At 43.6% G+C, this 16,204-nt stretch overlaps 1 protein-coding gene across 2 annotated transcripts in view; it reads left to right on the forward strand.

Annotated features, from left to right (window-relative positions):
- Positions 1-16,204, forward strand: part of LOC101156908 (numb-like protein) — a 40,680-nt gene that overhangs the window by 7,145 nt on the left and 17,331 nt on the right. The window contains exon 1 of one of the 2 annotated variants that reach the window (XM_023961510.1): positions 9,310-9,594. The exons of the other annotated variant lie outside the window; for it this stretch is intronic. Coding sequence (XP_023817278.1) covers positions 9,563-9,594 — 32 coding nt within the window. The 5' untranslated portion in view covers positions 9,310-9,562. Of the gene's footprint in view, positions 1-9,309; positions 9,595-16,204 lie in introns of those variants that run through there. 2 annotated transcript variants of the gene reach the window in all.

Here is a 16,204-nt window from a genome sequence, read left to right on the forward strand (position 1 = left end):
AGAAGGATGTGTCAGGAATTACATCTGACATAAAAAAAGACAAATATCAATCAGTCTGGAGATATTTTGAATTTGAGAAATAAAAGAATTCTGTTGGTTTTATTTAAAAGCCCAAACTCTTTAAAAGGAGCGAGAAACACAGTTTTTTACGGAGCCCCAAAAGGCCCAGAAAGCTTGTTTTTTTTAAATCTTGTTAGCACTTAGTAACATTTCCAGGTTCCCACAAAGCACTGATGGTGTACACACAACATAAAAATGCTTCTTTTTCTAGAACCTTCGGGGTTCCTATAAACTAATTTAAATGTATTTTCCATGAGGAGCAGCAGACGTTTCCGACATTGATCGACTGAGAGAATGAAATATGTTCCTCTTTGTCGACTGACTTTTCTCCAGTAAAGTTCCTATTCACAGGAAGTTTCTCTGGTGGCTATCCAACATGGTGGAGCCTGTTTTTACCCACAATCCCTCACTGATGTGAAACAGCTGAAAATCCCGTTCGGATCTAGGCTCACAGCTTTATCCTGGAAGGACTCCGTCAGCATGAAGAAACCTGTCTCCGTCTCTTTGATGGGTGAAGGGGGGCTTTGAGCTCCTCAGGCCTCGACAAGCCCTAGGAGATCAATAGGAGGCGTGCAAACACTCCCAGCCGCTGCCTCCACCTGGATCACAGAGGAGTATTTGGGAGGTGCCAGGCTTACAGCCATCTGGAAAATGATTTGTTGGAAAAGCAAGTCTATGGTGCTGTTATGGGAGCTGCCCCCCACTCCCCAACACAAACCTCCCTCTTGTTAATCTGTGAGGGCTGCCTGGTCCGTCTGGACTTCCTGCGTTTCCATCATCTCCATCCTCTGATGTTCATTCTGCTCCACCCGTTCTTCTGCTTTTGCTCCTCATTCTGGAAAGCCCTTTCCCTTTACTCATCTTGTGAACAGTTTTGGTGAACGATCTGCTGGGTTCCTGCTCACCAGAGGCGTTTTTTGACGGACGGACATGTGGTCGGCAGAGCGCCTGTTTCTGCATGCTGGCGCGTCTGCGCCGTGTACCACCCCCTGATCCTTGTACGACCTTTATGATGATGAGAGTGAGGATGCTCACATGGACCTATCTTGTGATGGCATTATCCTTCACATTCCCATGATGCATCAGTCTGCAGCACTCACACCTTCCATGCTCGGGTTACTCTGCACACCCCCTCCCCTCCACCTATGTTTCCCTTTACACTCGTCCATGACTGTACAGACCAAAGAAATAAAGTTTGGAGATTTATTCAGCCCCTCAGTGTTTCCTACTTCCCACGAGGATTGTTGTGTCTTTCTTAATTTATTTTGTATTGGTTGTGATAAAAGTTGGACAGATAGTTTGCCCTTAAAGAAGACCTTAAAGTAAAAATGAAAGCATCCATTATTAGGTTGAAAAACTAGAACATTATGAAATCCTGAACATGGAGGTCTTGGAGTTCACTCCTCATCATCATCAGTTGGTCATCGGGTCTTTTTAGGAGTTCCTGGTTGAACACTCCTCCAAAGATGATGAAGGCTGCATGAATGTTGTCACTGGCAGATGTTTGGGGAGCAGAGGAGGTGAAGCTCCTTTTGTCCTTCTTTCCAGGTGTCACGTGGCAAACTATTCTGCTCTCCTAATTCAAACTAGGCTGGATTCTATCAAAATTCTGGTTCTTTATTGAGATTTTTTTTGATTTATACTGAGGTCTCAGCTTTAGTAAAAACGAAAAAATAAAGCCTTTTTCTGAATGAATAGACTGATCCTTGCTATTTATGAGGATCATCAAAAGAGCCTGCAGGTAAAATTAGGCCTCCTCTTTCTCCACAGGGAGTCTCTGCCCCCTGCAGCATCTGTCTTTATGTTTCATTGGAATCGTGTGCTGTGAGGATGTAAACACGTGAATCTGGATTTGAAAAACACCAATTAGTGTGTGATATTTAAGGCCTGAGTGGAAATACAATAACACAATTCCTGGGAGATCTGCGGCTTCTTCGGCAGGACTTCAACTCCTCCTGCGCCCGAGGAGGAGCCTGTATTCGATGATCTCGTTCTCCATGGAGTCGCTTCCTGTCTAACTCCTTGTTCTCTGGAGGTGCAGCAGATTCAGATCTCCCATAGATGGTGAATCTGGAGGGGAGCTTGAACTTCTGCAGGGATGCTGCACTTATGTGCTGCTGGGCTCTATGGAGATCATGGAGAGGAGGCAGGAAACGAGGAGGTGCTCAGCTGAGTCACATGCTTCGTTCAGGGTCATGGAAGAAGAATTAGGACCGAAAGATCGTGTTCATAACTTCATCTGTAAATGTGATCTACATTTTTGGTTATAAAACATGAACACAAACGAAACCAGTTTCACATCATAAAAGGGAATATGCACAAGTCTGTGTGTGTGTGTGGACAAGTCTGTGTTTTTGTATGTTTGGGGGGTTGCAATCTTCGGCTCGCTTCGGCTTGTGTAGTTTTAAATCTTTGCAGCTTTTGTTCTCCAGGACGGTCCTCCTCCCACTGACAGATGGTCGTGTGCGGTTTGTGTTCTTGCAGTTGCTGTGGATCCATGTTTTTGGGGGAGGGGAGGCGGGGCTCCATGAGGAGGTGCTGGAGAACTCAGGAGGTCAAGAAGGCACAGCTGGTGAGACCCTCACCCTAACCAGCTGCTGCTTTAAAACCTCAGCATCCTGCCCCCCCCCCCCCCCCCCCCCCCCCCCCAAAATCTATCCGAGACAGCCCCTCCCAGCTGACCTCCCCCAAAAAGCAAATATGCATGCTCTGGACCGACAGACTCCGCCCTGCTGGGGCTGTCATCTGACGGGGGGGGTCTACCCGGTCCAGGACCAGAACAGACTTCCAGAATAAACATTCAGTCCTAAAGCCTGGATCCCTCTGTTCACCAACCTACATGTCGCTCTTTGACCTGCGTGAGGCTTGAACAGTATTTGCAGTTCCTCAGAGCATCATTAGGGTTTGCAGATGAAGCACAGCAGACCCTGACAGCTGCGCAGACGCAGACACAGCAGTGTTACAGCTCTGCGCCCAACCATGCTGGGAGACCCATTTAATGCATTAGTGTGGTGGCAAAGCGGGGGACGTGTGAGGTGCTGCCCCCATACTGTGACTCCCCACCCGGTCTGTCCCGGCCCACAGGATGGCTCGGGTAACAAACACAATGCACAGGTGATGAGTGGAAACCTGACCTTTCCTGTATTACCTTTCACACCAGCGGGGGCGCTCTAACGGGCTTGGCTGAAGCTTCTGCTCTCAGATGATACTTCCTTCAAGTTCAGATCTGACCTCTGGGCCACCCAGGCGGTGCTGCTGCTGGGGTACCGCGCCCCCCCCCCCCCCCCCCACCATTGTTCACTTGATGACAAGCCCCACGTGCCCCTCCATTCAGCATCCTGGCGGGGGGTAGGCGGGCCTTTTGTCTGGCTGCCATTGTCCCAGACACACGCTTCCATTTGACGGACACACGTGCTGACAAAAGAGAAAGAGCCTGGGGGGAGGGGCCATCATTGTTTGCGGCGGCGGCGGCGGTGGCAGTGAAAAGACACGCTGGCCATCTGTGGTGGGTGTCAGTAATCTGCTAGGGGGTGGGCACACTTCAGCCTCTGGAAGAATTCCTGGCTGTAGTGGAGCCATGCTTTACCGGGAGCTTGTTGCGGTTGTCGGGGGCTTTCTGGTGCTTCAGGGGGGGCTGGGTCCTTTTTTAGGTCTGGAGAGAGATGGGGGGTGTCTGTCGTGTCCCTGCTTCTCATCTCTGTGTCAAAGTGACCATTGTGGAGAGTCTGTTCTCCAGCAGCAGACTCAAACACTCGTCCCGTTGTCTTTGTCCTCCACTTCGCCTCGGAGGATCGACCCCCCCCACTTCCTGGTCAAATCTGAAAACCCAAATTCTTGACATGGATGCTTCCACCCACATTTCTGCTGAGTTTGGACCACGTTTTCTCATTTTATCACCTGACCCCCCCCCCCACTAGCAGAGAAACTTAACTAAAACGGTTCCCCCTGACGCCATGCATCTGTGCTTTTAAACCCATTTCCTCTCACAGTCTTTTGCTGCCCTGCCAGGGCTTTTAGTGGCGGTCAATAAGAGCTCGCCGCTCTGTGAAGGTCACTCTGCTTCAGCTCTCCACTGAAGGTGTACGGACCTCTGGGAGATGGACCAAGCAAGGCCCTGCTCCTGCAAAGATCCCAGCTAGTTCTGTTTCCAGATGGAGGACGGCTGCCACTTCAGAGAACAGGAGAGGATGGTCCAGAAAATTCTGCAAAGATGAATTCCGGGGACGGATTTAAGACAGAGCAACGGAGAAACCTTCGCTGAAGATTTATTTATAACCAGCTACAGTTTCACATTCTGTCTGAAGGACTTCAAAACAAAAGCAGCATTTTGAAGGTATTTTGAACAGATGTGACAGCTTAAAAAGTCTGGTTAACTGCAGGCCAAAGTAACTTTTTCATTTTTGGACTGCAAAAATGATTTAGAGGACAGAGGCTGTATGTAAGATTTTAGGCTCTTACTTTTACCCGTGCAGACATAACCATCCATGATTGCAGAGTGCAGTATTCTGACAGTCAACACATTTAACCTGATTCAAACTGCTCCTGACTGGAGAAGACCGGAGTTGTTAGTGAAATCACCTGGATCATAACAGACATGCAACTGCCAACATGGGAGGGATACTCCTTTCGTCCAGTAGTGGCGCTGCTGCACTGCCCGTACTCTCTTATCTGGTGCATATTTTACCAATAGGGAATCTATATTTCCTGCTGAAGTCCTCATAATTCATTATTATGATCCAAACTTTTTATCTTTATTTATTTTAGTTTAAATGCAGAACTTGGATACAAAAAATAGAGTTTTGCTCATAGAATTTATTCTGAAAATCCGTGAAACCAGAGACTCAAAACCATTTTTTCCATTGGGTGTCTTCCAACTCGTATATAAATAATTTTCAGAAGTCAACATTTGCAGATGAATTGTCATGATTTGTCTTGATGACTCCTCAATCGCATGTTCTAGACTGAGCTGAACCAAACCATTTAGAACCAGTCATTTAGAGCTTTCATGAATAAACTCAACTGAATTCAACATTTTGTAGTCTATTCATTTTAAATATGACTAATGTCAGATTTAGAATTCCCTGAGCACACAGAAGGCCCCAGCTGTAGGAGATCTTCACGACTTGAAACACCCCACCCCAAAAAACAGGTGGAGTTCACATTATGGGACTTTAATGGAAACATCTGGATGTGCGTTGTTCCTTTGTGGTCCACAGCCTCAGCATAACCTTCAGTGGGAAGGTCAGAGCGAGGGGAGCTAGGATTCTCTGATGGTTCCTTAATGTTCTTGACTTCATGATAGCTCCATCCTAGTGTCGGACTGAGGCAGTGCGCTGTGAAATTGCCTCCACGTGTTTCCTCCCTTGTTCTGTGTCGTAACAAAGTAAATCCCTGAACCTGCCCCTGATAGATTGTTTCCTGGGAAAGTATGCAGACGCTCTGTGTAACAGCAGAGCTAAGGATCAGCAGAATGACTATTCTGTTTTCAGCATTTCCATCACAGCTCCTTCACTTGCTTGACCTTGTGGTAAGCAGGGGTGGAGGAGTGAGGTGGTGGTGGTGGGGGGGTCTATCTTCACAATGCTGTCTGTGTGTCTCCTCTCAACCTCATCTGATCTCTGCAGAGAAATTGGTGTTTTTTTCTGCTTCCCCACATCCTCTTTCTGTTTCTTTTCAAAAAGCAGAGAAAAACGCCTGGCAATGGTTGCTATGGGATCTTGTTGCCATGCAGCACCGAGATTTTCCTCTTGTGTGTCTACTGCAGTGTGACAGAGTTGGAGTTGGATGCAGTTTGGGAATATTACAAGACATGGCGAATTCCTGAGCGGGCTGTTTCTGAAAGACTGGAAGACTACTGAAAAACTGAACACAGACTACTGTAGTACATGTGTGTTGTAAGCCCCTCAAAGGCACATTCAAACACATCAATGCGAGTGTGTGATCTCAGGTGATGGACGGACGATGATGGTAGAGTCTCGGGGACAGTGGATGGAAGAAGTAGAGGGAGGAACAGATCCAGCAACCTGTTAGAATGAGACTGTGGACTGATATTTTTGAGTATCTGTTGGTCTGCAGACAACAGAATGAGGAACTATGATGGAATATAAATCTTAATGATCTTCTAAGCAGCAAATCTAGACAAATTAAGATGTTTTACACGAACAGGTTGTTGGATTTAGGATCAGCAGCAGCTCTCAATGCTGAAATCTTCTTAGAGATCATGAAAAAGCAAAATCACTGACAGTTCCTGAACAGAAAACAGGGAAGACCAATTTTATTATATGCGGTCTCATTATTTAGTGTTTCTGTGTGTGCGCAGGAGTGTGTATGCGTCTTTATAGGTGTGTTAGTGTGTGTGTAAACTGCCCTCTGTTTATTAATCTGTCAACAGGACACACTTCAGTTTAAGCCAATTAGAGCTGCTGTACAGGTATGAAGTAGGTTGAGGTGAGACGCTGCACCAATGCCAGCAGGAACATAATCAACCTCATTGTGTTTGTGTGTAAAATGTGCTTACTGTTAATCTGATCATTCTGACATTCTGTTTTTTTTACTAAAATAACTCCAGAGTAGCCCCGCAGAGTAAATCACAAATTGATCGTTATCACAATATCAAGATGTGCAATACGCATATCGCAAAAATCTGGGAAAATTGTGATAAATGGTTACCTTAAATATGATAAAACAATTTTATGGCAATTAGAAGTTTTCAATGAGTCAAATAAATCCCATTTGGAGTGTAATTTAAGGTATAATGACTCTTATTTAAACTAAACAGTTTGTTTAATTTGTTCATTTGTTTATGTATAGCAAGTTATATCGTCATCGCAAAATTAATCTATAATATCGCAAATCGCAAGTTTTCCTCATATCGGGCAGCATTAGTCCAGAAACAATTATTTTCAACTGTTTGAAATCAATGTGACAAACTCACCTGCAAATGCACACACACACCCGCACACACAGGCACACACCTGTACATACACACACCCACCCGCACACACAGAAACACACCTCCACACACAGATAAAAACACACCTCCTGACTGATACACACCTGCATACAGACACATACACGCATTCACAGACAAACGCACTCACAAACACACACCCAAGCAAGCATACATGCATACACAGGTTTATAAAAGCTGAAAAAAACTCTTCAGGCTTTGTAGTTTTTTCTCTGATCGTTTCTGAACGTTCTTTTTGTTTTTACTTTTATATTTTTAGATCCTATTGTCTTGAACGTCACTCTCTGAACATCTCTCTGCAAAAGTATTACAGAGTAAAAATGGATGAGGACAATTCAAACCTAAAGATTTGCTCTATGGAAAAGAAAGAATGAGCTCCAATTGAGGACACTAATGAATCGTCCTAATGCTAATCTCAGTTTATATCACCTGTAATCTGAGTTTTCACATATAATCTCAGATGGTCTGTAGAGTCACTATTTTACAGAGTCAAAAGTTCTCCAGTATTTTTAAGTTAGGCCAGCATCACCCTAATGCTAATGGGTGTAACTTCCATTAGCATTACAAAAACTCCATGATACACTTTCCACACAGAAAATAGTATGTTCCATTTTCAACAAGGCTCAAGAAAACACCTGCACACACCTGCGGTCGCTGCAACATCCAGCTGCCCCTCTCTACAACCCTCTACAGGTCTGAGCTACCTAAAAACCACTAGCAACCCCGATACGTGGGTACATGTGACGAAGGCTTCAGCTGCATTCTTTTGGAAGGGCCAAATGCTGGATGAGAAGGGCAAAAACCCTCTTTTTAAGTATTGAACTCTTAACCTCTAAGAAGTAAGAGAATGTGATCAGAAAGATGAGATAATAAAGCAGATAAATGAATGTGCTGGATGGGCTCACCTGATTTAGAGATGGATGTTAGATATGAATCTGTGACCATGAAATAGGAGACTTTTTGATCCATACAGTCTCCTTTGTTCTTGACCTCTGGCTCTGGGTGTTGTACTAAAAACAGCTTAAAGGATTAAAAAAAAGATGGAATTCAGGGAATGTGGGAGAAAAAGAGACTCTGAGATGAAATATCTCCACCCTTTTCCTCTAATGCCTAATTGCTTGTAGTTTTAAAGAAGTGTTAAAAAAAATTCAGACTCATCTGAGGGTCACACTTCCCCTGAAATTCTGTTGTCTTTGGTCATGTCCAACAAGTAGCAGAATGTCTGAATCATATACTCTTTGCCTTTTGGCTGCTGCCTTTAGGGGGCGCCACATCCACCTCCATCTAACCCTCTCCTCCGTGCCCTCCTCGCTCACGATAACCCTATTCATGTCCTTTTTTACATCCTTGAACGTCCTCTTTGGTCTTCCTCAAGGCCCATTTCCTGGTATCTCCAACCTCAGCATTATTTTACCAACATCATCACTGTTTTGATGTCTATACATTATCATATTTTATACATAATTCTATTATAATATAATATAATATAATATAATATAATATAATATAATATAATATAATATAATATAATATAATATAATATAATATAATATAATATAATATAATATAATATAATATAATATGGACAAAGAGGGCTACATGGGAAATGATCCGTCCATCCGTCCATCCGTCCATCCATCCATCCATTAAGCAAAACCATCTTTTCATCTTAGAGAATTCATGTGTTTCATGGACCTGCCTGACCTGTACAACCTTTAAAGTTGAAGATTTTCCTCACATCGCCGCTAATAAATGCTGGTTTCAGCTGTCCTACCAACAGTGTATTTCCAGGCAGATTCCTCCTGACTTCTTTGAGTACTTCCTAAAACCACATTTACTCATAGTCTGATTCCTCAACATCTCCTCTTAAAGTTCAAGCTTTTTCAGATCAGCTTTTCCCACTGAGTCAGTCAAGAGCTACAAGCTACACTCCCATGTGATATAGTCTTCTGTGGAAATAGCCTTCAGGTCCATCACAGTGCAGCTGTGACCTGATACTCTGAAGCCTCCAACCATGGAGGCTGAGCACATGCAAACATGGCAGCAGATTGGGTTCCAGTTCTCTTGGTGAAGCCAGCCTCCATTTCTGCCCTCATTCCCCACTTTCAGCAGCAGAGCCCCCAACCCCCAGGTTGCAGCTCTCACTTCCTGCCCTCTCCTCCAGTGCACTCTTGACTAGCATGCCCATCACAGATGGGGAGCAAAGAGAATTGTGTCACCACCCGCCACCACCCTCTCAGTCAGCCCTCCCCTTTCCTCTCTCTGTCCTCCACCCCTTTCTTTCCTAGCTCTCAGCATTTGGAGCAGCAAATCTCCATTTCTCTTTATTTTTAGCTCTGCTGCAAGAATGCATGTTTGTGTGCTGTGTTCGGGAGCATCTCCGTGTGTGTTTGCATTTGTCTCGGCTCCATTTCCACGTTAATCCCTTCAGAGGAGGTGTGGTTTCTCTGCCTCCTCTTCTCCCCCCGTGCTGCTATTGCTTTGTGAGGGCGTCCTGTTGCTGCAGTCGCATCTGCCGCTGCTCTGGGTTTGATGAGCGAGATGGGGGAAGCCATGGAGTTGAGGTGAGTCAGCTGAGCGCTGTTTGTGCTCTCCGAAGGTGGTGTGTCATTGAGCTTTGAGGTGTATTTTTGTGTCATTTGTTGCCATGGAGATCAGCACCTTTTTCTTAACTTCACCTCAGGGCATGTCTGCTGGAAAAAAAAAGACCTGCTGCTTTGCAATGAAAGCATCTGACTTTGCTGCAGTTTTGGTTGAGCTGTCGGCCACAGTCGCTGCCAAACTGATGATGAGTCCATCGGCGGGGCTCATAGCAGTTAATAGCCTTAGCAGATGCATCAGACCCCCATGCCCATATGGAGCAGATTAAACCTACTAAATTGAAACTAACGCCCAACCTGGTTTTCTCCCTGATGGCTGAACATGTTTTCTGTGTGTGTGTGTGTGTGTGTGTGTTCACATGTGTGGGCAGAAACGCACACTATACCAGGAATCCAAAAGTTTGTGCACCTTTTACTGACAGGATTTGTCTCTCTGAATATCTAAAGGGCTGATTTCCTGCAGAAATACATTTTCAATCTGAGTAGTGGTTGGTATGAAGATAATTTAGACCAGCTCTATGGTGAATGCTCATTAGCGTCCTCTTTGGACGTTTCATGGAGTTCCTCTCCATGGAGCCAAGTGGTCTGTGAAGCTGGACTAGAGATTTATTAGGAGTTTTCTCTGGAAAGATTCAGTAAAGTTGTGGATCTTTGATGTGATGCTAGAAAGGTTTGATGATTTTCTTTTTTTTTTTTGGTCTGCAAGTAATCAGTACTGATCTCTGCTCAGGATTATATTTTACTTTCGTAATCTGTTTTTTGCAATAGTGTGGTGTTTGCTTCCTCTGTGTAATGGAAGACCTTTCTTTTCTCTCACAGTAAAGTTCTCATTTTCTGGTTTTAGTCTGAGACCAGGTGAGGAGAAGGTCTCCATTGTGGAGAGATAATACATCTATTTTAGTCATGATTACAAAAGGTAGAGCTGTCAATAAAGGTTGTTTGAAGACGCATGGCAATGTAAACAAATGATTGTGTTATTAGAGGCTGAGGTTTGGGTTAGTGATGCTGCAGATGTTCTTCTCTCGACTGTCTTGTGTGAAACTTGCATAAGAGTGAAGCTCTTTGTTTTGGTTCTGATGTTTATGATGGAATTATGATGGAATTATGAACACAATTCCATCAATTCTGGGTCTTTCTGTTCTTGTAGAATGAATGACTTGTGCTTTTTTTGGTAAATTCCTCAGTGCTTTAAAGGAAGTCACAGAGCCGGTCTTCTCCAGCATCGCCTCTACTTTCAGGACGCCACGTGAACGTCCTTCTGAGAGCGGGTTTTATTTAAATACTCTCTTTAGTTTCTTCAGTGAAAGTCCTGAATGTTTGCAGTCTACACAAACAGAGAAACATCTGCTCTGACACAAAGTGGCTCCTCCACAGCATGGTGACTGAACTTCCAGGCTTTGGTAAGCTGAACGGGAGGGGCAGCTTGGCTAACATTCCCTGCTGCTTTCAGCACTTCCTCTCTTTTTCCGACTCATTTTCTCTCAGTTCCTTTGATTAGATAATGGAAAGGGCCAGATCTCATGTGTGAAAGATAAAAGGAACAATGCTCAAGGGTGGAGAAAGACTGAGGCCAGGATGACGACGGAAATGAGGAATATCTCAAAAATGACAAAACAGTCTCATTGGAAGACTTGAAAGTGAAATGTGGGGGAGTTTGAAAGAGTTAGAGGAGCATGTGTGATTAAAAAGTCAGGCTGCATTCATTTTATTTGTGTTAGAAATATGAATTTCCTCTCAGAACATTTACAAAAGGGGCCAGCCAAGTCACGTAGGCTCACTTGGCCTTGTGCTCGGACAAAGAAGCAAGAAACAAAACTTTAGGGTGGAGTTCTCTAGAAATGAGAACATTTCAGTGTTTCGCTGGACACACTGAATGACTAAGAGCTGTTTTTGTAGTTGAACATTCGAGTTCCTCATGCTGGGAAAGTGTCTCCTGCCTGAAATGTACCCTTCTTGACCTGAGATTTTCATCTCTTTATGCTTTTAGTCTTTTCCTTCGTATCAGAGTGTCACATGTTGCAGTCCGGCCGCCGGTTGAAACTATTGGGAAGAAATATAGAGTGGGAGCCTGTAGTTTGATGCTGGAGCATATTGACTGGACTGCTCCACTTCACGCCTGGCTGAACCGTGTTTAGATTAGCCCCCTGTACAAACACACATCCTCCTTTTATGGCCTGTGTTAAACCGGAATGTACCTCAGTGGTGTGTGTTTTCAGGGTGTCCACAGACGTACATGGAGGAGGTCTGGAGGTACCAGTTCCAGGAGCAACAAGTGATGAAATGATCGGGATTCAAAACCTACTCAGAATATCACATAACTGGCTTCAGTTCATGGATGACAAACTTTTATGCTCACTGAGGGACATTAAATGTATTTTTAAACAGGAAAACAAAAAGAGGGCGGGGCCACAGTGTGGTGATAAGACTTCAGTTGTGGGAGCTTACTGTATGTCCCCTGGAGCTAAACACAAACATCATCAGAGCTACATGTGCAAGGTTAAATCCTATTAACAGTCATGGTGGAAGTGATGAGGAGTAACAGGATTGTTCCTCTGAAATGCCCTTTCTCTGGGGAATCAGAGAGGTAAAGCTTCGATTTGCTCTCCTGCTCCTGATCAACATTTACTTTGAAAAGTCAAGAGGAAGTTTGGTGTGAAGCTGTGTGTGTGTGTTTAAATGCAAAGAACAATCAGAGGACAGGCAGTGCTGTTGACTTGATGGGAAGCCCACTACAGACACTTCATTTTATATTGATCATGTTTTTTTTGTCCTGTGGAAAAAGTTTAAATTGCAATAGAAAGCTCTGAATAGAAAGGAAAAGTACCTGATTATTAGGATTTATTTCAGGATTAATGTTAAATCATTTGCTGGTTTAGTTAAATATCAGGTTGAATTCATGGCAGGTTTGCTAGAAAATATCTATTACATTGAATTAGTCCGGCCCTCGAATTTTACAACTGTGGATTAAATTCTATATTTGAGTAGACGCTCTTGTCCTAACACATCTATATTCTTGTGGGCGTGGCCTCAGCCTCATATTGTAAATGATCAGACACTGCACTGTTATCCCAAAGCCCTGCTGGTTTTGTGAGGGTTTGGTGATGAACCAAACAAAATTATAAAAAAAAACATGCTGGTGAAATCCAGGAACAATCAGACCAGATGGTTCTGCAATATTTGTACTGCAATTCCATTGAATTCAAGTTGGAATATTTACTTTCAGTTTTGTTTAAACTGGAAGGACAAAGGTTCACCTCAGTGGTCATAACAATGTTGTTTGGTAAATATGGAGTCCGGTTTACATCATAGGCTGCTTTTTTTTTAGCCCCTCCCCAAAGCCTGGGTATCTTTCTGCTCAGGTTTGACTTTATCAGGATGACCCAGTGAGCCAATGTGAGCTGTTTACTGCAGGCAGGTTTTTTAAAGTGAAAATGTCAGAGCTAATCCAGGATGAGAAGGATGAGTCACCTCTTCCTGTGTTCATGAGATCACTGTCACCATGACAGCTTGTCCTCCTCCTTTTATTCCCCCCTCAGTGTGACCTGCTGCAAAGCCTCCCTCTGCACGAGTCGCTGTGGGATACGTGGTCACATAAGATGACCACTAACCTGTCATTCTCTGTCATGCATGAACTGACTAGACAGTAGGCCTGCACAATAAATCGCAAATGTATCGTTATCCCGATATCAAGTGCAATATGCATGTCGCAAAATCGGTGTAAATTGTGATAAATGGTTACCTTAAATGTGCTAGAACAATCATATGGCAGCTTGAAGTCTTTAACGAATCAAATAAATCCCATGATGCATTTGACCAAACGATGGAACAACGATGGCACAACGATTGCAAGTTATATCGTCATCACAATTTTGATCCCTAATTTCGCAAACCGTGAGTTTTCCTCATATCGTGCAGCCCTACCAGACAGCCTTCTCTAATACTCAAAAGCGCCTGAAAGGCTGTGTTGGTTGATTGGGTTTGTAGAGCGGTCATGTTTGTGTGTCTAATGAATGAGTTTTATCAAACACTCACACAAATACACATACGAGTCAGTGCTGCCATCTTTTAGTTCACCCACAACCATCTCTAGGGTTGATAGTGATTGGCCAGAAAAAGAGAAAATATCCAGTGAGCGGCAGTTCTGTGGACGGAAATGCCTTGTTGATGTCAGAAGAGAACACCCAGACTGGTCACTAGTAGATAGAAAGACAACAGTAGGCAACCATGAGTTCACAGTGTAGCTTCTCTATTTGTGTTGTGTTTCTGTTCTCAAAAGGTTTATATGATATTTTTTCTAAGGTAATTGACCTGTCATGAGGCTTTATCTTTAGCTGTTTGGCTTCGTCTTTTCTGTCAGTTGTGTTCATACTCATCCATACACACCTCTCCACACAGCACTGCAGTGAATCAGGCCATCCTGTTCTGGGTCAGTGTTCAGTTTGAACACAAGTGCGCTGTGTTGCACGCTTTTATTTTCTAATCACACACATGCACACCAACTGTCACTGTGTGTGTTTCAGAGCGAAGAAGAAAGACAAGTTTGGAAGACTGCGGCAGCGTTCTTATGTAGGTCACATTATGTCAGCTGAAGTCCGCAGGGCAGATAAAGTGGGTCAGTCATTTGTGTGTCTGTATGTACACACACTTTTAAACAACATTTACACTGTCTGTTGAAATGTTGCTGGGTTGGTGTTATCCACCTCACTGGTACTGTACATATGAGGTAATGTATACATGTGTGTCAGCATCTTTCTTACTTTGTATTTTAAAATTCCTTGTCTTTGTCACATGAAACCACTGAAAGGACATAAGAAGTGATGGAATTCAGGGTTGATTGTAGTGTCTTTGTTTATGTACTTAATATAATTTGATATGGCTTTAGTTATTGGTTGTCCCAAATGATCATTGCATATTAATGAATTTGGCATAAAGCTATGAATAAAACAACAATTTTATTTCAAATCAACCACAAGGGAGCAGTGAGGCCCAATCCAATTCTTTTGTATTCTGGTCCCAATTTTGATAAATACAGATGGTAGAGTCAAGAAGGATTTCCCACCTAAAAGCCAGATCAATCATGTGACTCAAGAACAAAACCATCATCCCAGATTAGTATTTTTCCGGATGGAGAACAGTCATCATCGGTGCTTCTGCCCTTCAGGGTGGAAGGTGTGTTCCTCAGCAGAGAAAAGGAAAGACAGGAGTGAAGACTTTAGAGTAGAACTTTGAATGTAGAAACTTTGACAGGAAAACTAGACATGGTGGACATGATGGACAGTAGAAAGGTGGATCTCCTGTAGGTTAATATACTGTTGATGCGCTGTGACATCATGTTTATTTTGACTGAACCATGCAACTATGCAGCCTCACCTCATTCATCACGGGCAACCAAGGCCATCTCCAACAGATTACTGCATCTATTACAGCATGGGTCTCCAAAGAGATGGAGGCACTCACACGCCTTCAAGCTCTAAAGGTGTTTTACGTTCCAACATGTTCCTGATTTAAAATCTGCTTAAGATTAGAACCTGCTATTAAATCTGATTGAGTTTTTTTTCTGGTAATAGATTTTATAAGCAGTTGTTGGCTCCAGTCTGCGCTGGGATGTTCTGGTGACAGACCTGTGACCTCACAACCTTTTCCTGGATGAAGCTCTAATGGAAAAAAGACTCATGGATTGTTTGCAATCTCCATGTTCCCGTTAGTAGTTCACTGATTTCTTGCCGATAGTTTCAATTGAGATAGTTTGGAAAAGAATTTCCACTTGTATAAATGAGTGATACTGAATGTCTCCAATGGCTCGGTACCTGGGGTCCATGCAGACATTCTGGATGGTTTTCTTTCTAAATGATCTAAAATCTGAAGCAAAAATACTCCCAGGAAATTTGGCAAAAATGTCTTTCCCAAAAGACAGCACTTGGATTTGGAGCAGGTGAAGGCGACTTCAGCTCAGTGACTGGCTTTGACCTCACAAACTCTCATTTGGACATCTGCTTCCACTTCTGTGGGCCGCTTTTCCTCACTGGAGCTCCATAAACATGCGGCTTACCGTAATGTGAGGTAAGGTGACTCATTCTGGATGTGTGCATGAGGGAAATTCCTCCTCCTTCATTCCTGGTGCATTGTGGGCATGCAGATGTGAGGGGGGTATGCTCCATTTTTCCAGGCACGCTGTAGCTGTGCTGATGCTGAACAGGGAACATCTGGATGGGGTGTTACAGAGGTTCTGGTCCAAAAATAACAGAGTCTCATTTAGCGTCCACTGACCACAGATGGACACACAGCTTTCTGAATACAAAAGTAACATTTCAAATTTTCAATGTTGAAGTTTTTCGACTTTATAGTAACTTAAAAGACCTTTTCAATAAACACGATGTACATACTTTGTTGAAGCAGATCTCCCTACACTTAACGGTTATAATCACTTTCCTCTTGTCTTCATCAGTGGCTGTCATAGCTTTGCGTGGTCTGGATCAGATTGGGAACAAATGATGGCATCTTTGGTGAACAGATCTGAATCATATAACATCATAAGCCGTCCTCCTCGCTGTCTCTTCTGCAATAATAGGTCTCA

This window comes from Oryzias latipes, chromosome 13 (genome assembly GCF_002234675.1).
Source record: "Oryzias latipes chromosome 13, ASM223467v1".
Lineage (NCBI taxonomy): Eukaryota > Metazoa > Chordata > Actinopteri > Beloniformes > Adrianichthyidae > Oryzias > Oryzias latipes.